This window comes from Alligator mississippiensis, chromosome 5 (assembly GCF_030867095.1).
Source record: "Alligator mississippiensis isolate rAllMis1 chromosome 5, rAllMis1, whole genome shotgun sequence".
NCBI lineage: Eukaryota > Metazoa > Chordata > Crocodylia > Alligatoridae > Alligator > Alligator mississippiensis.
In genome coordinates this window covers 137,645,937-137,669,827 of record NC_081828.1, presented here as the reverse complement: position 1 = coordinate 137,669,827, position 23,891 = coordinate 137,645,937, and the positions used below count along the sequence as shown (strand labels likewise).

At 40.5% G+C, this 23,891-nt stretch overlaps 1 protein-coding gene across 3 annotated transcripts; it reads left to right on the top strand.

The window, feature by feature from the left end:
• The first annotated feature begins 129 nt into the window (after window positions 1-129).
• On the top strand, window positions 130-22,954 carry CDV3 (CDV3 homolog). Of its 3 annotated transcripts, none has more exons than XM_059728780.1 (5): window positions 130-560; window positions 3,627-3,706; window positions 9,568-9,704; window positions 10,980-11,139; window positions 19,617-22,954. In XM_059728780.1, exons 1-5 carry the CDS (start codon window positions 363-365, stop codon window positions 19,639-19,641), a joined length of 600 nt encoding a protein of 199 aa, XP_059584763.1. In that variant the 5' UTR covers window positions 130-362; the 3' UTR covers window positions 19,642-22,954. The 3 variants fall into 3 exon arrangements, with proteins under 3 accessions (XP_059584763.1, XP_059584764.1, XP_059584762.1); XM_059728781.1 differs by lacking the exon at window positions 19,617-22,954 and adding an exon at window positions 12,933-18,537 and having other exon boundaries at window positions 131-560; XM_059728779.1 differs by lacking the exon at window positions 19,617-22,954 and adding an exon at window positions 12,505-18,537 and having other exon boundaries at window positions 136-560.
• The last annotated feature ends 937 nt before the right edge of the window (window positions 22,955-23,891 follow it).

Here is a 23,891-nt window from a genome sequence, read left to right as displayed (position 1 = left end):
GTCAGCGAGGGGCGGCGCATGCGCCCTCCGTCACATTGCGTTGCGCGGCGAGAGTAGCCCTTTTTTTTTTTTGACCTCTCAATCAACCCCCACAACCCCTTCCTCTCCCCGACTGTGTCAAGCGGTGGCCACCAACGTGGAGAGCGGAAGTCGCCTGCCCTCGGAGCGCGGGGTGGGACGCGCCGCTCGGCTGCAGCCGTTGGACGGTTCCATCCGCCTCCCGCGGGGGGGAGGAAAGAACGGCCGCCGGGAGCGCTCACCTGTTGGTCCCTCCCGCCAACCGCCGCCCCCAGCTCAGCGGGCCGCGTGAGGCAGGGTCGAGCCCGCCCGACCGGCCGCAACCGGTTCCAGCCGCCGCCGCCATGGCCGAGACCGAGGCGCGGAGCCTGGACGACTTCTTCGCCAAGAGGGACAAGAAGAAGCGGAAGGAGAAGGCCGGCCGGGGCCCCGCCGTCGTCTCCGTGTCCGTCTCCGCCTCCAGCGCGGCGCCGGGAGCCCGCCAGGCCGACAGCGGATCCGGGGCCGCGGCCGCCGCTGTCCCCGCCAAGGCGGCGGCCAAGGTGCGACCACTGGGAGTGGATCAGGGCCCCCATGGGCGGCGGCCGCGGCAGCTTTCTGGCGGCAGGGGGCGCCGCCCGGCCCCCTGCGCGCTGGCCAGGCCCCTGACATGGAAGCGCAGCTGTGCGCCGCAGGCCCGAGCCGGGGAGCCATGTGGGTGCCCTGCACGCGCCTTTCCGGTCGGGCCGGGTAGGGGCTCCGGGTCCTGCCGGGGCAGGAGGCCTGGGCTCCGGCTCCGCTGCTGCGTCGGGTGGATGCCGGGGCTGGGCGGCGCTGCGAGCCCGGCTACCACGTGCTTGCGCTGCAGCCGAGCTGCCGGCCCTGCCGGGCAGCCAGTCTCTCATCTGCTGTCTCGGGGCGGGCCCAGGGGCAGGGTCTGCGTCTCCTGCGTTTCAGCAGTTGCAGGGAAGGAAAATTCCTCAAGAGGCCTCCACAGCCCCCCCTCCCCCCTCGCAACACGTGGCTCCACAGCTGTGCTCTCTGACCCACCGGGATCTGGTGCCCCGGCTGCCTCCTCTAGTCCAGAGAGATGTGGCCTGACAATAGCTTTTGCGAATGGCCAGATCAGGACAGCGTTTGCAAGAGGAGGGCCGGAATAGCTGGTTGATTGAATAAATCAGGCCTGGTTCCATTTTTAGATCAGGAGCCAGCGTCTGGCAAATGGCGGGTGGTAGAGGCCTGGAGAGCACAGGAAGCCGTCCTCTGGATGATTTGGCTGGCAGGGAGGTGTCCTTCCAATGCACTTGCTTTAGAATTACTTTATGGATTGAAACATGGGAGTGCGAGACCTGCGTGGCTTCCTAGCCCAAGGTTGGCCAATAAAAGTAATGTAGCCTGACAGCCTGCAATTCCCACTTCTGTGCAGCAAGGATAACAACTGCTTCCTGGTACATTTCAGTTTGAGTTTTATTTTTATTCTTCAGTGTAAAGATGTGGAAAGTATGTTTCATCCAGAACAGTAGTTTTTAACCTTTTTTAATTTGTGGACACAAAACAGTTTTGAATAGAGGTGCGGACGCTTTTGAATTGTAAGTGTGGGTATTCATATGTTTTTGGCTGTTCATAGTCATCTTTTGTTGGACCCCACAGGTTGAAAACAGATTAATATAGCACGTAGATTAATATGTCACTTCTCTAACGCCCCTAAGAATACTACAAAAAATACTTCTGTGAAATGTTTTTAGCCAGAGCCGAACTGAGCAGGGTGCGGGGCCCAGGGCAAATCTGCCTATGTGCCCACCACCACTCAGATCCCACGTTCCCTGGACCTGAAGAAGCTGCCACTGCCATCGGCAGAGGGGGAAGGAGGGGGGGTAGTGAGCAGCTGGATGTAAAGCCAGCGGTGTGGAGTCACCTTGACCACTTCTTCAAGCTCTGCAGGGCCCAGGGTGATTTCCCTGATTTGTTCCCCCCACGCGCCCCCTCGGACCACCTTCTTTTTAGCTATTCTCCCAGGTCCTTTGCACTCCCCTGGTGAGCTCAAGACTAGGAACAAACCCCACTTGTGGTTTCAGAGGTTGAAAACCACTGCTGGAGAATATTGAGGGGGCAATCTTTTTGGCAGGTGTCACTAATTAGCCCTGTGCTCTTCTGAGTGCCACTAGGGTCCCCTTCCTTTTCCCAATCTGCTTTTCTGATTTCTGCTCCCTGCCCAGCCTCCTCCTTTGCTTTCCACTTCCAGCCCTGTGCTCCCTGTCTGGCCTCCTATTCTATTTTCTGCTTCCTGCTCTATCAGCCCCTGTGCTGCCTGTACCCTCCCTGATCCATCAGGTGTCACACACAGAGGCTGCCCGTGCCACAAGTGGCACAGACATCACAGGTTGGCTGCTTTGATCTAAAAAAATAATTTATATTGACATTAAACACCATTGTAAGACCTCTAAAGGGTGTCAGAAGTGTGTCAAAGCATTCTTTGTGGTGGGGAGGGGGGAATCTAGTGACCAGTCCTAACACATTTTAGCATCTCCAGCCTGTTTTGCAACCTTTTGGATGCTGTGAGGGTGAGGTGGTTATCATCTCTGTTTAGTTTACCTTGCTTTTTATTTTGTTCTACTCCAATTGAAATCCCAACCTGCTGAATCTGAAATCTGTGTATAGTTCTTGGGCATCAACCTGAAATCTATGTATAGTTCTTGGGCATCAAGGTAAAACCTATATGAATTTCACTCTTGTTCATGGGCTTGTGAAAAAGCAGAATAAGATTGACTAGAGTCTAAAATTTATTCTTCATCTTGGTAACACTCTGGGCAACAGCAGGGGCATTGTAACCAGTTAGATCAACATTGCATGATTTTTTTTTTTCTTATCACAAAGATACTTTTTAAAGTCTTTCTATGGCTACAAAATAAGATTTAAAGAAAACCAAACCCTTGAATTTGAGTGTAGATTAGTGATTCTTAGCCAGGCTGCCATGAGAGCCTTAAGGGTGCTTTGGAGTGCCACACAATCTTAATGTTGTTGGGTATGCAAATGCCTACACATGACTCACGAGATAAACCTACAAATGTTGAGTAGGTATCCATAGTGTCAAAACCCACCTGACCTGTTTTGGCCTTTCTGAATTCTTTGCTGCAGAAGAATTCCTCTGGGTTTTTTCCTGCAGTCAAAAAATGAGTGAAAGCCAAGTACTGGTATGTTTTGAGGGTTGTCTTGAATCTAAAAACATTGAGAACCATTGATCTAGGAGGATGTATGGTCAGGTCCTATTTTTGATATATTTTGGATGATCTAAAGATTAGATCCATGTTAATGTATCTGCTAAAACTGGTATCTTTTTATGGGTAGTCTAACTTGAGTGAATTCAAGTTACAAGTGTATTCAACCTTTAGCTTCTTTCATCTTGCTTATGATGGTTAAAAGTATTAATACTGTATTTTTTTCTCCCAACTTCAATGTAAGTTATTTTACTGTATGTACTAGTGAGTTCAGGTGGCCGAGTAGATGAGTAGGAGACTGTAAATATTGGTTCTGTTTGCATACATTTTAATGTTGTTGTCTTGTGTGCCACTTGCACTTTTGTCATGGTGTGGAAGTGGTAATGAGCTTATAAAATTTCTCTCTTCTTACAGGAAGAGGATGATTGGAAGGAGTTTGAGCAAAAAGAAGAGATTGACTATAGTGGGCTTAGAGTTCACTCCATGCAAATAAGGTATTGCTGTTATTTTTCCAGGGTAATCTGCACCTATTCCTAAAAATAGCCTGTTAACTGGAAATCCATTTCCACAAAGTTTGTTTTAACAAAGGTTTCTGTTATACTTTCACCAACAGTTCTATGATGTCATAAAATAAATTTGGTTATGAACATTCTCTAGGATGCAAATAGAAATTCAGTATGGAGACCTTGAAATCAGTTCTCAGGCACGGAGGCAATCTTGAATTCTCAAGATCTTGCTGGCTTAACTATAACCTGTTTCAGTTCAACAATTTTTTTTATTTTATTTTATTTTTTTTTGTATTTTGGCATGACAGAAAGCACTTTAATCTTCGGGCCTGACACAACAGTGCTTCATGTTCTCTTTGTAAGTAGAGGGTGTTCAAAGACAAAACAAGGGGAAGTTTACTCATGCCCTCCATTTTCTTTGGCAATTTCTGTTGGGCATTCTTCAGTCAATTCAGCATCTGGGTTATGGGAGTAAATATCAAGGATTCTGTAGCAGAAACTTTTACTTGCTTGTACACCTTGCACTACTTAGCAGACTTTCTATGATCATCTGTTCAGTGTCTGCAAGATTAGACTATGTAGGTCAGCCATAGCCACAGTTCTCAATCTTTTCAGAGGCAGAATGTGGCATGGTAACCGCAGTTTTACAAGGCATATATTATATAATCCTTGTTCCAATGACATGAACTGAATGACTGAATTCTGTAGGCACAGTGCTTGAAGCAACCTGTAAGTATGGATAATGCTATAATTATAGTTGGTATAAATAATCAAGGAAAGGCCTTTTTAAATTTCTTGAAGATGGCACACTTCTCTTTCGTGGCACCAATAGCAGAATTTGTGACCATCAGCAGAATCTGTGGATCTATCTGAATGAAGTTGCTAACTTAAAAGTGAGGTGCTCCATTGTCCTTTCAGATTCAGGAAAAATAAATGTTTTAGTTTTAAAGACAAAAAGTCCAAGATAGTGAGCATTTTTGCTACTGTGTTAGTTACTTGTAAGTTTCCAATTTAAACCTTTTCCTGACTCTTCTGAAGGAATTCGCTTAATTCTTTTTAAAAATTAGGGCCCTTTATATAGGGTATTACCCTAGCATCAAAACTGTTATTGGTTCTGAAAATGAGCTTTTTGGATTGTCACCCTTCGAGCAAGTTTATTCCTTGATAAGAAAAGTTCCTTGTTAACTACCATATTTACCCAAATCTAAGATGATACAAAATTTAAGACAGCTGCCCAATAATTGGATTCTATACATGGAACATTATAAATTTGTTATAATGTTCCATGTATAGAATCTAATTAATTTATTCCCTCAGTGTTGTGGTGGGGAAAGCCAAAGTGGGGAGTCAGGGGCCAGACCCCTGTCTCTTGCCCCTTGTAATCTCTGCTGCCTGCCCCTCGATGTCTGTCCTTGCTGCTTGCCCCCAACCTCCTTACCCTCTGTTTCTGTGCCTGCCCCCACCCCTGTCTGCCTTCCCCCTTATGTCATCTCTATCCCCCGCCCTCCCCTCCCCTCCCCATCTCCCTGTTCCTGGCTGTGACTTTCTGCTTCAGCTCTGCTCCTCCAGGGCAGTTGACAGTAGCTTAGCCCCAGCCTGGCCAGGGAGAAGCAGTGGCAGCTCCTGACTGGGCCAGGTAGGGGCTGGAACAGAAAGTAAGGGGGAAGGGGTAATTATTTCATAGATTTCATAGACATTAGGGCTGGAAGGGACCTCGGAAGATCATCGAGTCCAGCTCCCTGCCCAAAGGGCAGGAAGTCAGCTGGGGTCATAGGATCCCAGCAAGATAAGCATCCAGTTTGCTCTTCAAGGTGTTCAATGTAGGTGCTTGAACCACCTCCGGTGGCAGGCTGTTCCAGACCTTGGGGGCTCGGACAGTAAAGAAATTCTTCCTTATGTCCAGCCTGAAACGGTCTTGTAGTAGTTTATGACCATTCGACCTAGTCATCATCCCTTGGGGCGCTCTGGTGAACAAACGTTCCCCCAGATACTGGTGGTCAACCCTGATAAACTTATAGGTGGCCATCAGATCACCCCTGAGCCTGCGCTTTTCCAGGCTAAAGAGCCCCAGGGCTCTCAGCCTGTCATCGTAGGGTCTGCTTCCCTGACCTCTGATCATGCGCATGGCTCTTCTCTGCACTCTTTCAAGCTTCTCCACATCCTTTTTGAATTGTAGAGCCCAAAACTGGACACAGTACTCCAGCTGCGGCCTCACTAAGGCCAAATACAAGGGGAGAATGACGTCCCGGGTTTTGCTTGAGAAGCATCTATGGATGCAAGACAGCGTTTTGGTCGCTTTACTAGCCGCAGCATCGCACTGCAGGCTCATGTTCATCTTGTGGTCAATGATGACCCCCAAGTCTCTTTCTTCCTTAGTGCTAGCCAACATAGCACTGCCGAGCCTATAAGGATGCTGTGGGTTTTTCTTCCCAAGGTGGAGAACCTTGCATTTATCGGCGTTGAACACCATCAGATTCTCATCCGCCCACTTGCTGAGCCTGTCCAGGTCAGCCTGGATCACCTGCCTGTCTTCTGGTGTGGATGCTTTGCCCCAAAGTTTGGTGTCATCGGTGAACTTGGCCAGTCCGCTTCTGACTCCAGTGTCCACATCATTAATGAAGATGTTGAACAGTATGGGTCCAAGGACAGAGCCCTGGGGGACCCCACTGGTCACAGGACACCACGATGAGTGACTTCCATCAATTACTACCCTCTGGGTCCGACCACGGAGCCAATTTTCCAGCCAGTGGTTCGTGGAGGACCCAAGGTGACAATTGGCCAGTTTCTCCAAGAGACGATCATGGGAAACCAGATCGAAGGCTTTTTTGAAGTCAAGATGTATGACATCAATCTCTTCTCCCTTGTCCAGGTGATAGGTCATAGAAGGAAATGAGATTGGTCAAGCAAGACCTACCCGCAACAAACCCATGCTAGCTATCCCTTACGATGTTGGCGTCGGCCAGTCCATTACGGATGGCCTCTTTAATAAACTTTTCTAAGATCTTCCCCGGGATAGAAGTCAGGCTAATGGGCCTATAGTTAGCCGGATCCACTTTCCTCCCTTTCTTGAAGATAGGCACCACATTGGCCATCTTCCAGTCTTCGGGCACTACACCAGAGTGCCAAGAATTTTCAAAGATCCATGCTAGAGGCTGGGCTATGATGCTCGCCAGCTCCTTGAGTACCCTGGGGTGAAGATTGTCAGGGCCGGCTGACTTGAAGGTATCCAGCTTCTCAAGATGTTCCTTCACGAAGTCAGCATCAACGGAGGGCAGGGGATCACCCTCACCCGGATTTCCCTGTCCCGTAGCAGGCATGGGCGTCCCATGGGACTGATGAAAGACCAATGCAAAGTACCTATTTAATAGGTTGGCTTTTTCCTGGGCGTCAGTTGCCCCATCTGGTTCTGCAGGGGTCCAACTGCATAGTTGAGAGAGATGTTAGATTAACACACATACAAAATGCCCTTCCTCAGATCACTGCTCTTACTACACTGCCTTTAAATAGCCAGGAAGAGCTCACTTTATCTTCAAGACACAAGTCAGGTTGTAAGAGAAGTCTGTTAACAAGTCTCTCTTTTTTTTTTTGATTTGCACAAACAACAGATTGTCAGTAGACTAATCCTTGCTAAGTAAAGTAGTCTTTTTCCAGAATTACTTCCTCTTGTTTTCAAAGAATAAACATTTAGAGTGAAGTTTTTGGGAACTTTGGGTGCAAGCCATAAAAATGTCTATGGCAACACAGGCCACAAGTAAACAAATGTCCTAGCCCAGGGGTCAGCAACGTTTTTGAGCAGGGTGCCAAAAACACCCACAACTTTGACTTGTGAGATGTTGGTGTCAGGGCAGATGGCAGGGGAGCTGCGAGGGGCCCACTCATTGTGGCAGCACAGCCCTGGCCCCTTCCCCGAGGTGCGCATACCAAGCAAAATGCCTTCACGTGCCACACTCTGGCATGTGTGCTGGGGATTGCCTGCCACTGTCCTAGCCCCTTGTCACGCTCCAAGTGGCCCAAATGTTGCTGCGACCAAAGGTACTCACCATTTGTGATGCCTTGTAGGGGAGGACATCTGTTTGCTTATTGTGTGCCCCAAGACTTATCCTGCAGGGGAATTTCTGTAGTGCACATATCAGGCTGCTGTTCCCCAAACCCATGGGTGTTCCCTCACTTGCAGATATGCTCTGCAGGAATCTATCTGTAGGGGTTCCCATATTGTGTGTGTGTTGCTGCTGCGCTCCAAGTCAGGACGCAGCTCCTGAGGTTGTTGCTCCTCAGGTTTAGGCCTCTGAAGCCCTGGGCCCTGCAGGACAGTGGCCCCAAGTGACATCTATAAAGAAGATCAGCTGTGCTGACATATGCACATCCCAGCACAACTGATCCTGCTCCAAAGACAGTGTTTATATCCTTAGCTACTAGCTTTCCCAATAAGCTGTGATTCGTGAACATATACCCACGGTCTGCCTTTGGACTTTCAAAATGCAAATTCCCATTCTCTGAATTTCTTTTTGTATCCTGATTTAAAGTTTTGAGCTTGCCTTTTGTTTCCTGTTATGGTTGCTCCTTGTTCTTTGTCATAACAAATGCATTTTTAATGTACTTAGCTCTGAGTTCTTCAGAGTACTGCAGATATGTGACACTACATTTATAAACCTGAAAAGTTGTCTAAGGTATATTGGCAGCAGACTAAAGCTTGCTATCCATCATAATCTGTTCCATTAAGTCAGTGGCTGTTTCAAAAGAACAGATGACCTAAGCCTTCTAATCAACGTGTATGATATCTACTTTGCAATTTTAACCATTGTGGAAATGTTCTGTTGTCATATTTCAAATAAACTTCTAAACATCAAGCTGTAAATCAGTAAGTTGGGCATACCAGCATCTAAAATGTTTAGGTAGCACAGCTACTGATTTCTTTGATGTTTGTAAAAAAATAAATAAATAAAATGGTTTAACTAATTAATTTCTCTGGTGTTTGCCCCAATATAGAGGGTGCAGCAGAATACTAGCATAATGTCAATATGCAGCAGGAAATTCCTCTCGGATTGTGTGTCCACATTTGCCAGATGTGTATTGTGTATATACATCATTTAATCAGCTTGTTTGCGGGCCAGAATGATGCCAGTATTCCTTGGTTTTAACCATTATTTACCCTAAGTTTAATTTCATAAACTAGGCTTAGCACAAGTATAAGGAACAGGCTCCATGCATTTCCTGCCTCTGGAAAAATAGTAGTCCCCAAAAGCAAGTGAAAACTCATATTTTGTAGCTTTATGTTTACAAGTAATCCTAAATGTGAGGGGTGGGGCGAAGTTTTTTGCCTCTTCTGACCTGCTTTTAGGTTCTCTGAGGTCTGAAATGTTCTGTTCTGAAATGGAACATTAATTTTGAAATAAAGATGCCCATGTGTTTTGCATACCATCAGCTAGCTGCTTACCTCAGTTGGAGACTTCCTTCTATTAGTTTTTTAATGTAATTTTAATACCATTTTTGCCTCTCTTTTCCTATGCCTGCCCTAATAGTTGGACTCTAACTTTCCTTCAGAAAAACTTTTACCGATTTATACCAAGATAGAAAGATGCAAAACGAGTATAAAACTGAACCCTAGTACCAGATGTATATCCTTTGATATCCATGTTCATATTTAGTTTACTAAATTCTGTGAGCTAAACGAAGCTGCTACAAAAGTACTCCTGAGAGAGCCTACCTAAAAAAGTAGTCTAGTCACCCAAAAATGAGAGTGAAAAAATGCCACTGCAATACAGAAACAATTAAAGTCTTGTTTCAAGGACTCTAATTTTCTGTCAGAAATTACTTCTTTGTTATAACATACTAATTCTTCTGTCTTGCAGTGAAAAAGAAGATGATGAAAGTGAAAAAAGAGAAGAACCAGGAGACAACTGGGAGGAGGCTGGAGGTGGTGCGGACCGATCATCTGGCCCTTGGAACAAGACTGCTCCAGCACAAGCACCTGTTGCTGAACCAATTGGTAAATTGGATGTAGCTAATTCATTGGTCTGTAAAGTTATACTGACTTGGTTCATAATTCTCAATTGAGTTTAGCTTTGTAGTCTACTTGGCTTTGTGACTGTTAACCAGTAATACTTAGCAGGACTGATACTAATCAGTAAAGGATTCACTTAAGAGTTTGAATTTCTGCAAATGCAGACAGGTGGCTCTCCACAGTGGCACATACCCAGATATTTGTGACTCAAGCAGACCTCGGATGGAGACATACAAGGAGTGACAGATAGTTAGAGATGGACAGGAAACAGTTCAGTTTTTCAGTCTTGTGAAGAACTGCACAGATTCTACCTAATCAATCTGACTACTGACTGATTTAAAGATTTGTGTAGTATGAATGTGACTGTTATTCACAAGTTACAAGCTAAAATACTGTCCATACTTGCATGCACCTCCTGAGATTGCAACTGTACAGAAACTGTTGGCTATAATAGCTAAGGCTAAGGTTATTCCATATTGATGATGAGAAGATTTTGTTGGTGGGGGGTGGAATTTAAACATTTGATGTTCCTGCTTCATGGAATGCTGTCTTTCCCTGATAGTTTTTGATTCCATCTAAGAATTTTTCAAGTAAATACAATTTTTATGTGCCCTTTTGAATAAAATAAAACCATGGATTTTTTTTTGAGCTGCTGGTATTCTAAAAGGCCTACCTTTTTAGGCTTGTAAAGGCAAAATAAAACTAAAGATCCTTACATTAGAAGGAAAAAGTTTTTGGGGATTGAAGAACGGATTTAAAAATTCTTGGACTTAAGTTAGCCTAGACATATTATAGCAGACAAATGCACTATTCCCTTAGTTAATCGTTGTTATAATGCATTTTACACGCTGTTTTCTTTTGAGGCTGTAGACAGTTTCTTGGTCTTCCCCCCTTTTTTTGTGTGTGTCAATTTTAGTTTGTCTAAACCTTAGTTAAATAAGCTTTGTTTTTGGTTTTTTGTTCGTTTGTTTTTTCTGATACCAAATAGCAATTCATATGAATCCTGTCTAGTGGTTCTCTCTCTTTCAGCGTATGGGATGATGTATTGAAAGTACACTTTGATTTTTTTTAAAAATATAATTGCACCTGTAATACTCACCAAGGATCTAAAATGAAGACTTAGAATATCTGACTATTAGAAGTAAATAATAAGCAGATAAGAGTGTATTATGCTAGAGCTTTAAAATAGTCAAATATGCACGAAGTAGGTTTAGGATAAGTTTAGACCTATACACTTCTCTAAACTGTCTCTATAATCAGTTACAGAAACTCCAGAACCAGTGCAATCTGGTGGTGTATACAGGCCACCTGGTGCCAGAGACAGCAAGCCACGGAGAGCACAACGAGGACCACCTGAAATTTATAGCGATACGCAATTTCCATCATTGCAATCTACTGCTAAGCTTGTAGATAGTCGAAAGTAAGTATTTAATCATTTAAGATGCCTATTTAAATTGCTTTCCCTTCTTGAATCAGAATCCTAATTCCTCATTCAAGGACAGACTATTAATTTCCACAGGACAGGGGGGTCAATAGCAGGAGTAACCCCAGAACATGGAGGGGACAAATGATGTATAATACTGTATTTACTCAAATACAAGGTGACCCTGAATATAAGGTGACACCCCCCCCAGTAATTAGATTTTATATGTGGAAAAATTATTATTTTGTTATTATTTCCCAGATATAAAATCTAATTATTGTAGGTTTGACTTTAATTTCCCCCCCTGAAATCTTCATCTTGTGTTTGAGTAAATATGGTAAACTTGGTAAAATGGCCATACCAGGTGGTTGCCATTTTCTTGGCCATCTTCCCTCCATGTTTGGGGAATTGTGTATATAAAATGCATCTGGTCTTGATAATAGCAATTTCCCTTGAATATTGACGAATGAGGCTGCTCTGTGGTAGTTGTCAGCAGGAAGTCATAGCATAGTTCTTTAGTGGAGCTGTATTGTCATGGGAGACTTGAGGAAAGGTGTACAGGAATAGCACATGAGTGCTATGGACCTCTAGTCCATGAATCTTTCCACCTTGCCAAGGGGCTGTCATAGTACCTGGGTGACTAAGAAGACTACAGGCTCATGTTGTCAGGGTCCTGTCCCTTCCTTAAACATTTCCCGTGTGGAAGGGCTAACTAGATCCGTATTTCTAGCTTGTTTACCCCATCCTTTCTTGATATGGTATTGATTTAGTATCATCTGAGTATAAACTTGCTTTCCATGATCTTGAGTGGTGCCTGCCAATTGAAGTATCAGTATAATCACAGCTGTTTAATATTGTTCAGGTGTTAGGAAAACTTAATCTTCAAGGCTAAAATGAGAAATCTTGAATGTTACTTCAGTGTAGTACAGCATAGTAGATGTATCATATCCATTTCCATATCTTCTGACTGTTTTATGTTGCAATTGTCAGCCTTCTTTGGAGGGAGAAATGGAGTTCTGTTTTCAAGTTTTTATTTTTTTTTTTTTATTGAAGTGCTGTAGCATGGTATTGACCCGTATTGCCTTTCTAGGATATACCATGCTGGAATGAACTTTAGAGAAACTAAGTTCTCAGCATAATCTGAATTTATAGTATAGAAAGGACAAGGGTTTGACTGTGGTCTGTACAAGAGTCTTTGTTTGGGGAATGTATGGATATCTTGTTCAATCCAAATCCTTCATATGTTGCATATGTAGTGTTAACACTCTCATTTTGTTGGGATGGGGTGGAAGTTGGCTAGAAGCTCACAATTCAAAAGTCCAGTGAATAAGACACTTACTGATTACATTTATTTTCCCTTAGGGATAAAGAAATGGAGAAGAGCTTTGAAGTAGTAAAACACAAAAGTAGAGGTAGGGATGAGGTCTCAAAAAACCAGGCACTTAAACTTCAGCTAGACAACCAGTATGCTGTGCTTGGGGATCAGTAGAGCTGCATACACATTACAATTAAGGAATGCCTTTTTGGTAACCCTCCTACTAAGGTAACTAAACTACAGCTAACGGCTATGACGAACATGCCATCTTATTTCTGCTGGATCTACTGCAACAAATGCAGACTACTTTGACATAAATGATTGGCTCTTCTGCACTATGGAAGCCTGATGTTTCAACTCCCCATTGGATATGGGGCAAATTAGTGTAAATGGTTGAACGAGTCATCAGTGTTCTTTAATTTCTCTGAAAAATATCTGCAGCCAGTGGTCATTTCCAAAATCTTTTTATGTTCAGATACTGAGCCTTCGTAAGGGTTGACTACCTCAGACTTGCTGCACTCATTGTGGACACCATGTGGATCACAACTTCTGGAAAAAAGAAGGTTCCAACTGTTATAGTGGCCATCTGAAACTTGAAACCAGCTCTACTGGATTCCTGTTAGAATTCCTGCAGAAGTCAGCCATTTGCTTCCAATTTGTTATAGATAACAAAGATTTTAAGTGACCTTAATGAGAAGCCTGTTCTGTTTTCCCACCCCCCTCCTGAGGAATCGTTTCATATGTAGCCATAGCCTACTAGAGACTTCTGAAGCATACCACTTGCAAACTATTTGAGTATAGTAAAAAGCTGTAGTTTGTTTACCTTTTTAGACAGCTGTACTGAAGTAACTGCAAAACAAATTAAAACTCGGATTCAGAATTGAGGAATGATGGGTTTGAATGGTCTGTTTGCATTAGCCATTTTCAGTTGTGCGTTTAAGCATTTTCTATTTTCCTCCATGCACACAATGCCTTCCCTGTCTGGTATCAAATTGCAGTGTATTTAAGTGACAATGTGAAACATGTTAGTAGTGATATAAGGTTTTTTTTGTTTTGTTTTGTTTTGTTTTGTTTTTGTTTTCATTTGGTTTTATTAATCTTGGTTTTTGTAACTAGGTCTTATCTCTCTCTCACTCCCTCCCACCCCTCTGAGGCACTAGGACTTTAGCCTGTGATTTAATGGGCACATAGATGCCTGTACTCCCACTATAGTCTCCAGAACTTAATCTAAAAAATAAGTGCAAGATCCTTGGCAGTAACATTATTAGCCTCTAGATACATTCTCTCCTATTGTCATAAAAGTAACCACTGTCTGACCAACCCTTTCTTGTATTGGAAAGCTGCAGTTGTTGATGGGAGGATAGCTATAAGCCTACAGCAACTTCATTTCTTCTTGCTGCTTCTGATCAGCTTTTTAACTATTCCAGGCAAAGATCCTAGATACAGTACTTCAAATGGCACTTTCTCAGTTGCAAGGAGCTTAGTAATGGTGGAAGCTGTAACATTTCTAGACAGTTCTGTTACTGAATTTAGTGGAGATTGACAAAATTGCACTTCTGTATCAGTACTGTAGGTTAATGTCCAGTAACTTCGATTCATTGAATGAAAGTAACAACCACCAAGTGTCTTGTTGTAGACCACCTTTCTCTTGCTTTGCTGAACTGTTATTACATTAGAAACAAAAGAGGTTACGGAGAGTGGTGTTTAAACACTCTAGGTTTCTCAATGGGAATGCCAAAAGCAGGGCCTCCAGAGTTGCCAATAATCAAATGAACAACAGGGAGTACAACAGTCTCTTTATTGATGTGCAGAAACTGCAAGGTCTGTTACCTTTGATTAATGACTGACTTGTTTAAAGTCCAATTCTTTTGAAGTTGATAAGAATTTGCTCTTAACTTCAAAAAGAGCAAGGGCTTGACCTGGTGTCTCCTTTCCGTGGACTAGAACTGGCCATATTCTTAGTGTTAACTTCCTCAGTAAAATTTCTAAACTAGCAAGCTCTGAATAGAAGGCTCAAAAGATGTTTTTAAAACCTGAAGACTTGGGAAATCACCTGAAGTAGATTTACACTCAGACTGTTGGACTGTGAGCCATATATCTTCCTTGAAAGCATGCTTTTGCCAACAGCACGTTTTGTTTGGTTTGTAACTGAAGAACTGTGTGGAATTTGTGGTAAATGGATGTTGCACTGAATTGGAAGTTGAAATATTAAGCCCCCAACGCTTTCTTCATCTTTGACATTTTTATAAAAAAAAATTGAAATTGTTAATGCACACAAATCAAGTTTTAATATGTTGTATGATGGGTAGATGAAACTGTCCATTGTACCACTTCTTTGAAGTCTTGGGCACAGTTTTGGCAATGCAAGAAAACCTTGTAACAACACTTCCAAATCTAATAAATGGAAATACACATGGATCCTGGAGTCTAATGAATCATTATCTCTAGCTCTACCTTACCTGTGCAGCGCATATTCAAATACAGGGTAACTGTAATACTTTAGGACTTTATATTGGGGTTTGTAATCAAGTTCAAGCCACCCCAGTAGAGCCAAGTTAATAGGTCCTAGAAATGCATGTTATTGTATGGCCTTCATACAATGAGGTTTAGCTATCACTGAAGACATTTCTCTTGATAACACTCCCATTTAGTTCTTACCTTAAATTCTGTGGATGCTGAGATTGCCAGCATCTGAAAATTGAGTGGGATTTTTTTTTACTTGAGTGTCACTTATTCAACCTAAGAAGGCATAACAATGGAAATTTGCTACTGCTCATTCTGTGCATGGAGGTCTCTAGACTGTTCCTGACTATCATAAATTTAGCCTTGCTTATACATAGACTATCTCACTCTATTCCTTTGAAGTATGAAAGGGCTATTGTAATCAAAACGAGTTGTATATTCCAGAGTGTAGAATATCTTTGCAAAACTAGTCATCAGTTTTCTTTAGGTATTTAGTTTAAATACTGCTATTAGGGAGTCAACCAAAATACCAATTGATCTTTGTTTTAATATAATGGATAGTATTTTAAACATGCATTCTTTAAAGACCTGAGCATGTTGACTTTGTTTGGGTCCCAATACAATGAACTTCAGATAGCTTGGGGTTTTTTTGCTATATTCACTTTAAATGCATTGTTTTACACCTACACATAACTTCTAAATGACATTTGAAGCTTTACTTTATAAATTAAAGCATACTCTAAACATTGTTCGGTGAAATCTAGTTATGCAACTTCAAGAAGATCCTCACTCGTAAATGTACCTCTTTCTTTATGTAGGCCATTTATTGACTTCTAGTTAAAAAGCTTGCAAATGTCCAATAATTATTTTAAGCAAGAGGTAGGATATCAAATTACAGAACACCTGTAGAAACTCTGAATACCCTGAAACTGATGCACAGGAGAATGGTTTGGAATACAGTTCTTGGTGGTAGCTCATATAATTAAAAACTGAATAGTAAAATTGCTAAAATCTAGTAATTGGAATGGAAAATACATTATCAAAATTCTACAAATTTGAATTCCTAAGACACTGGGTGCAGGAATTTGGTGCCTGTGCTAGAGTTAATTCCATCACATGTAGAGCAGCATTTGTATTTCATTGGGCCTGGACTACTCATGCTTGGCATCAATCCAAAAGTATAAAAAGGATACTGACAGCTAACTGTGGCTATGTGCGACACTTCTGTTTTCTGTTGTTTGGTAGCTGGCTTTATTAGCCTTGTCCAAGGTAAATGTCCTCACATTTTTTTTTTTAAATGAATCTGCTATAAGCAGTTCATTTAAGTGTTGAGTAGGGGTGCTCTTTGAATTTTGTGCAGACTGGCTTCATATTGAATTGTATATTCTCTAGTTCATGAAAGTTCTTGCATTCCAGGCTGAGATTTCTAGGTCAGCTGACTTTCTTGGACTGCTCAGGGCTTGACAGCAAGAAAAGCCCCTTGTGTGGGGACTGGCTTATAATTATTATACAAATCAACATATCTGTTAGACTGAAGGTTTTTAAACATGCTTGATTCTTTGCCCAAGTGCCATAACTAGAGGGTAGTGGTAGTCTTTGCCAGACTAAACTTTGAAATAATTAACAAGGGGCTTTTGATAGTTACTTCCCGTTACCTCTTTACTAGTGAAAACCATTAAAAAATATAATAAATACCTCACTTTTCACATGTGATAATCCTGCTTTTAGAAACAACTGAATCTTACAGCCAGATGTCTAGGATCTTTAAACAAGTGTTTTGATGTGAGCACAAACTATTCTTTTGAATATCCCTGTTCTAAGTCTAGCAAACTGCAGGATGCCTTGTTACAAGTCTTTCTGAAATTATGAGTTAAGACTTAAGGTTGGCAATTTTGCTATAAAAATCAATTTTATCTGGGGGGAGGGAGAGGCAAGGGAAAGGAGTTTTAATTGGGTAGGTGCTAGTAAACCTCAGCAAATTTCAGCCTTCTAAAATGAGTGCATTATAGAACAACACTCATTTGATATTAAAAATGAAAAATCTTGCTTGGTGTGGTGAGATGAATATGAAAACAAATTTAAAAAACAAAATATTTAAAGTAGAAGTTAAAAATCAAAGACGATGTTTAGCATAGAAGTAAGTAATAAAGTAAGCTTTGAACCTGGTGTGAGAGATGCATTTGTTGTAGCAGATGCTAAAATTGGCAGCACATGACATTCAAAAATCCAATATCAACTTGGATAAGAATACATGCCATGCATTTTAAAAACTAATTTTGCGTATCAGTTACTGGTATTGTTATAGTATACTCGGGTGTAGGAAGGATTTGATAAAGGGGAAAGACTAGGAAGACTACTCAACCTACAGCACTTGAAAAATAAGGTGTGTAAGTAATGGATAGTGTTATATGTATACTGTGGAAAAAGGTGAGTTGGCTGATAGTGAATGCCACAGAGATGCAGAGCATTGCATTTGCTAGTCCAAGGTGACTCCTAAAGTTCAAGTTAGAGCCAAGAAAGTTTGAAAGCCAGTAGAATAGAGGAAAACTAAGGGCTTGAATTGAAAATGCTTTCTACAGAGATAGTGGAATTGCTGTCAATGTAGATCTCAGTAATCAGCTCCCACAACTGTTTTGAGTGAATTAGGATAGTGCCAAGATAAGATAAATTTGTCCTTTTTCACGATGAAATAAGTTGTAAGAGTTCAAAGTTTTAAAAAGTTAAATATTTTTCCTCTTGAATTAATTTGGTAAAAAATTGGGACTGATTCATAGTATTGTGAAGATGTCCATGCATTTCCTTTTTTGACAGAAGCAATCTCTGATATGCTGATTGTATTTTTATATGCAATTGCTCAGGTACAGTGTGTTGTAGCAAGATTGGTGAGGTCACAATGGATTACTCAGCTATAATATGGACATTTTTTAAAGTACCAAAAATTTAAATGCTCAGAAAAATAATGTATCCAAGATTTTTGATACCGAAGTTCTAACCCAAATCAAACAAGTACAAGTGATGAATGAAGTGTGTTATGTAGTAAAGGCACAGGGACTGAGAAGCAGTTCTGGTACTCTTTTTAAGTTCTTCCATTGATTTGTTGTGCAGCCTTGGGCAAATTATTTACTCTTGCTATGCCTCAGTTTCTCCAGTTCTAGAGAGATAATACTTCCCTACCTCACAGGGGTGTTGTGAGGTTTAACTCATGCTTTGCAAAGTGTTTTGAGATCCTCTGATGGAAGGTGCTATTGAAGTGCAAAATACAAAAACGAATAGGCTGAGTGCTGTTGGCTGATTTGATTTATAATAAAACAATCAAATTAGTTTTCATTAAAGTATTTTAATACTACTTTAGGGGAATCTTATATCTGCAAAAGTAATATACATTCTATTATATTATTTAAGTATATGGGATCATATAACTACAGACTGTATTATAATGCATATGTGGAAGGGGCATAGTTAAACATTCAACCTTTATTTGGCATTTCCTGATCTTGTGATTTGTGCAGCCCTAACATTGTATTAACATAACACTTTTTTGGTTTGCATGGATTATATTTAAAATCAATCTTGTTCTATTTTGTAAACCCCATGACTGAAATAAACTTCTGATCACACTGTTGTTTAATACCTATCTTTTATCATTTGGCTGTCTCTCAAAATCTGTTTAAGCAATGAGAATCTAGCACTGATGATGCCAATAAATTCACCGATTGTCTTACTTCCCACTACAAGCAAACAGTTGGCATTATTGTTCTACCTTTTTTTTTTTTTCTCTGTGGTTTGTTTGTTTTTTTTTCCCTCACACTCATGGTACATAAAAATGCTTTTTTTACCCTGCAAAGGCTTAAAATCTGATTTCAAGAAAAAAGAATGTATTAGTAAGATGGAAGAACAACATAGCCGCAGTAACGCTTGGTTATTTGTTGGGGAAGTTTCTGTAAAAAGTTGAGGACAGGCTCAGGAGGTAAGCCACAAGCATGAGAAGAAAGCAGGGAATACGGTGCAGGACAGTTCTTGTGGAAAAACAAGTGGAAAATGGAACACATATCAGTGCAACTCAAATGAAGCTGTAAGAGCCTGGAGATCAGGGAGTGAAGTTGAAAAGTGATTACCATAAAAATGCTAGCAAGATGTGTCTGAAGTCTACCTGCCACTAACTCACTGCATCTAAAAATGAGCTGTTCATAAATAGAGTCTTTAATGATTTATATGTTCCCATCAGAAGTATAGTATATTTCCATGCTTCAAAAAACTATATAGCAGTTACTTCAAATTAAATTCTTTGGCAGATGAGTCTTTGAAGTATGAGTGATAACCTTTGCAATTGTTTCATCCATTAGTATGATAGCAGATACTTTTTTTTCTTGCAGCACTGAGATACAGATGACAGTGGGTTAAAATAACCTTTCAAGAGTGTCTTTTTGTCCTAGATACATGGTTAAGGGAAGTGGTGTTCTTGTATGCTTGTGGGTTTTTTGGGCTTGTTTTGTTTCTTTCTTTCCTTCTTTCCTTCCTTCCTAAACCTGCTTTTGTAATCTCCCTATATGTGAATATCACCTTTCTCCAAGTTCTAATTATTTTTCTCTCTTATTGAATGGGACAATATGATACGTCTATGGTGCTGAAAACAGACTGCAGACCTTGGAGATAAATATATGCTGTGATATTTTTCCATATTCTGTCTTTAATACAGCCTAACATCTTACTCGCTTTCTTGACTGCAACTGCACATTTGAGCAGATGTCTTCATCAAGCTGTCCATGGTGATGCCTAGACGTCCCATTGAGAGATTACATCTTATTCAGAACCCATCAGTGTGTATGAGTGTTTTAATTTTTTTCTAATATTCAGTGTCTTGCTTCTGTTGAATTTTATTGGCCATTAACTTGCCCAGTTTTAAAAGTTGTTTGATTATTCTGGGATTCACAATTTTCCCTGGCTGCTGAAAAAAACAAACTTTGTGTTGGTAAGAGTTATGACTCCATCTTATTCAGTTTTAAGACCATGGACAGACATAGCAAATATCACCATTTTAACACTAACAGTTGTCTGTGTGGCATGTCCCTATTAGCTTCTGTTTATGTGGATGTTTGATCATTTCTTCCTGTCTCGTAGCCCTATATGTTGCAGGAATATGAGTTTCTACTTTCAATTGTGAGAGCAAAGCTATCCAGTCAAAACTTTCTTCCTAAATTAATTTGTATATAGCAAAGCTATAAATAGAAATATATAAATATTTATAGCAATGCTATAAATAGCTTTTAAATAGAAAACAAAGTTACTGCTCACATCATATTCAGAGCATAGGCTTCCGCATCAAAACGATTCCAATACCAGATTTGTCCACACCTGATTGAAACTGTAAAAGCAGCGTGCCAGAACTAATCTGCTAGGCACATAAAACAGCTGTGCCTTGACTCCAATCTTACATTGACTTCAGTGGAGTTAATCAACAATTTTGAGATAAGATGCAAATCCATTAGAGCTTGAACTGGAGCTTCTCTCTTGGAGTTGAGATGTATCAGAAGGTTAGACACAAGTCTATAAACATTTATATTTACATCGGTATGATCAGGCCTTACATTGGCATATAAAAGTGGGGAAACAACATAATCTCTTCATTGGTATAACTTGACTGGGTGTAGAAGTGCCCCAAGAAAAATCAAGGGTAAAAAAAACGGTTGTGTAATTTACTTTGGTGTCATCTGTCCACAGCATATTCTAGGCTATTAACTGTTCCTCTGCCACATACTAGCTAGGGACAGTAATAAAACTAGAAGAGCTACCAAACTGTCTGTTCTATAGCCTGGTGTAACATTACATAGCTGTAAGTGTGTTGTATGCCCAGGCTCAGGCACTTACCCCATAGATAACTGCACTAGTACTTAACTGGATATTGCAATTACACTATTGAGGCAAAAATGAATTTAACAAATTACATGTTTTGCACTATTTCTTAACATTGTCTATATCTTGTACTGTAAGGAGGGGAATACTCTGAATAAGGTTATTTTTATATAAATATTTGATGATTTCTTTTTTCTTGTGTCTCTTTCCCATAAATAGGTTACCTTATAAAATTAAAACAACAATACTACTTTATTGGAGGAATGAGTTTTTCAGTATTGGAGTATATATTACAGCTTCCTGGTTTTAGTAATATCATGTGATTGGGAGATTAACAGATTGTGGCTTTTGCATATTTCTGCCATTCTATCTTTCTGTCTTGTATTACCTAACTGGTCTATTGGCAAAATTGTGATATGGATGGAGTATCAGTGGGAAGCAGAAGACCTGTCACTAGCCTTGCTGTATAACTGTGTTCATTTTTAACATAGTAATAATTCAAGATGCAAAACTGTAAAGCATTTTGCCTGGCTTGGGATAAAAGAGAAATGTGTTTTATACAAATGAAATCCACTTCATCTCAAGGCAGCTTGTTCTCCTTAAATGCTAGGCATTCAGAACATCTGCCTAATGCCCCTGCTAAAGCCAGTCATCAAAACCTGAACCCACCAGTCTTAGTTTTTTCTATAACTATTTGCATTACTATAGCACCTAGAAGCTATTAGCCAAGGACCAGGACAGCACTGTTGGTAGGTGCTATGCTGACAGAACTAGAAAATAATTCCTGCCCTGATCAATTTACAAAATGTGTGTGGCTGCAGAACAATACAGATTTACACAAAGCTTAAGAGTTCATAAACTACTCAATTTGGAAGCAGCTGTTGAAGCAAAAATGATATTCTGCCTCTGTATTATGTGGGAGTCCTTTCCCATCAGGATAACAGCTTGAGTGGCATAGTTCTTTCCACTGAAATATGCTAAAGCCTGTATTTAAGGAAATGTAAGTTTCTTTTATAGTGAAACTTAGATCCTTAAGGCTATTCAGGTGCCCAACTTCCACTGATGTTTAAAAAAAAAAATTGAGTCGGTTAGGTACCTAAATGGCTTTGAGAAACCTGGGTGGTGAAGTGGTAGCAAGTCAAGAAGGCATTTAAACATGCTTCATACCCCTTTTTTCTTTTATAGCTAGCACAGTTCAAACAACAGTACTTTATATGCAGACAACGATGTAGCCAGCTGTTAGTGATTTTTATTTTTTAAACAGAGTTGAGAGACTTCCTGACAAAGAGTATTAAGAGGGCATCCCTATATATTAAAAGTTGAAATGGCCTTGCTTCCAAGTATTATTCATGGAAACCTCAAACCACAGGAATTAGCATTTCTAGTTCTAGCACAAACAGTGGTGAAAGGAACCAAAGGTAAATAACTATGCTTAAATGTAACATTTAAAGTAGTCTGACTGAAATCCATTAAATGTTTGTCTGGAAAATATGACTGATCAGTGGTTAAAGGGAAAAGATTTAAACAAGTCAGAAAAATCATGTTCAGAGGTAGGTCTGCAAAAGCACCACTTGGCCCCGAGCTGTTTGTGGTAGACTGTATATATTTCTCTTAAACACCATTTATTCAGCTGCACAATCATTTTGACATTGACTTTTACAGTGGTTTACCATTGTAGATTCTGCTTTTGACTTAGCTTCTCATTGTGCATCACACATCCCTATTGTCCTTTCTTCCTGTGTTATAAGAATATAGTAATGCCATATTGGGTCAGACTATTGGTCCATCTAACCCAATACCTAGTCCTGCCAGTATTGCGAGAGACAGGTTATCTTAGAGAGAGTATTGAACCAGGGTATCTTGAGTGATCTATCCTGTATTCATTATCTTCCCTGGCATCTACCATTATTGATTTAGTGATGCCAGAGGAAAGGTCTAACTGTTGTTCAACCGCTATTAATAGAGCTGTCTACATAAATCTGTCTAGTCCCCTTTTGAACCTGGCTATGCTATCTGCCTCTATGACCACCTGTGGCAACAAATTCCACAAGTTAAATTACACAGTGCATAAAAAGTACTCTTTCTTGTTAGTGTTAAGAGTAACCATATCCAAATCTGTGGTGCGTTTTGTGACAGTTGAATGGAGAAAACTAAAGAAAATAAATTTTTATTTCTTCTCTTATAGTATTGACTTTCTATTTTTAAGAAATTAAATTATTTTAATTTCTCAGGCTCTTCTTGTTAAAAAATAGTTTTTTAGTAACAGTAAGACTGCTTGGGTACTTTACCAGTGCTGATCTGACATTCTAGTTCTAAAAAAAATGCACATCTTACACATTTTAAAACTTCTTCAGAAGCTTTCATTATCAGCATTTTCTGCACTAACCTGTGACCCAGGGAACTTTGTGTGGCTCTAATAATGAAGGCCAAGCTCCTCTATTAGAAAATGAGGTGCTTGGATATTACAGTGTTGGAGGCCATAAGCAAACCCAAAGATGGGTAAACACATCCAGGTGCATTTTTAACAAACACCTCCCCCCCCCAATCTACTTGTTCATGTAATCAGGTTGCTTGGCCAGGAGCATATTTGCTAGAATATAAAATCTTGATTCGATTTCAGGCTGTTACAGACTTAAGCTGAGACCCTGATTAAATGACTTGTTCTCTGTGTATGAGATTTTTCTTTGTAAAATGGAGATAATATTTCTGCCTTCCATGCAGATTTGTTGCAAGGTTCAGTTCATGCATTCTGAGACCATGAGATGAAAGTTTCTACAGAAGGTCAACGCGTTGTTTCATTATTCAGATCAATTTTAGAAAGCTGTTTTTCTACATAAATGCTTATTTCCTACCCTTTCAAAAATAAGGGGAAGAACTCATGCAAAATATAAAATTCTGTGGCTGATTCAACAGCATTCCTGCTAACTGATAATACACTCAAACTTTCAGGTAAAGCCAAGATATGTTACTTACCTCATAAAATTCTTCTTGGCTTTTATTATATATTGTACTCCTCAAATGAATTTAAGTGCCTGTGTTCAAAATACTCAAGATTTACTAACAGTTGAACAAACCACATTAAGGCTCCTAAATACTACTATGAAACTAAATTAATTTTACA

Coding starts and splice junctions, on each gene's coding strand:
- CDV3 (XM_059728779.1), top strand. CDS start 363: ATGGCCGAGACCGAGGCGCGGAGCCTGGACGACTTCTTCGCCAAGAGG. Junction 3,707..9,567: donor GTTCACTCCATGCAAATAAG/GTATTGCTGTTA, acceptor TCTGTCTTGCAG/TGAAAAAGAAGATGATGAAA. Junction 9,705..10,979: donor ACCTGTTGCTGAACCAATTG/GTAAATTGGATG, acceptor CTCTATAATCAG/TTACAGAAACTCCAGAACCA.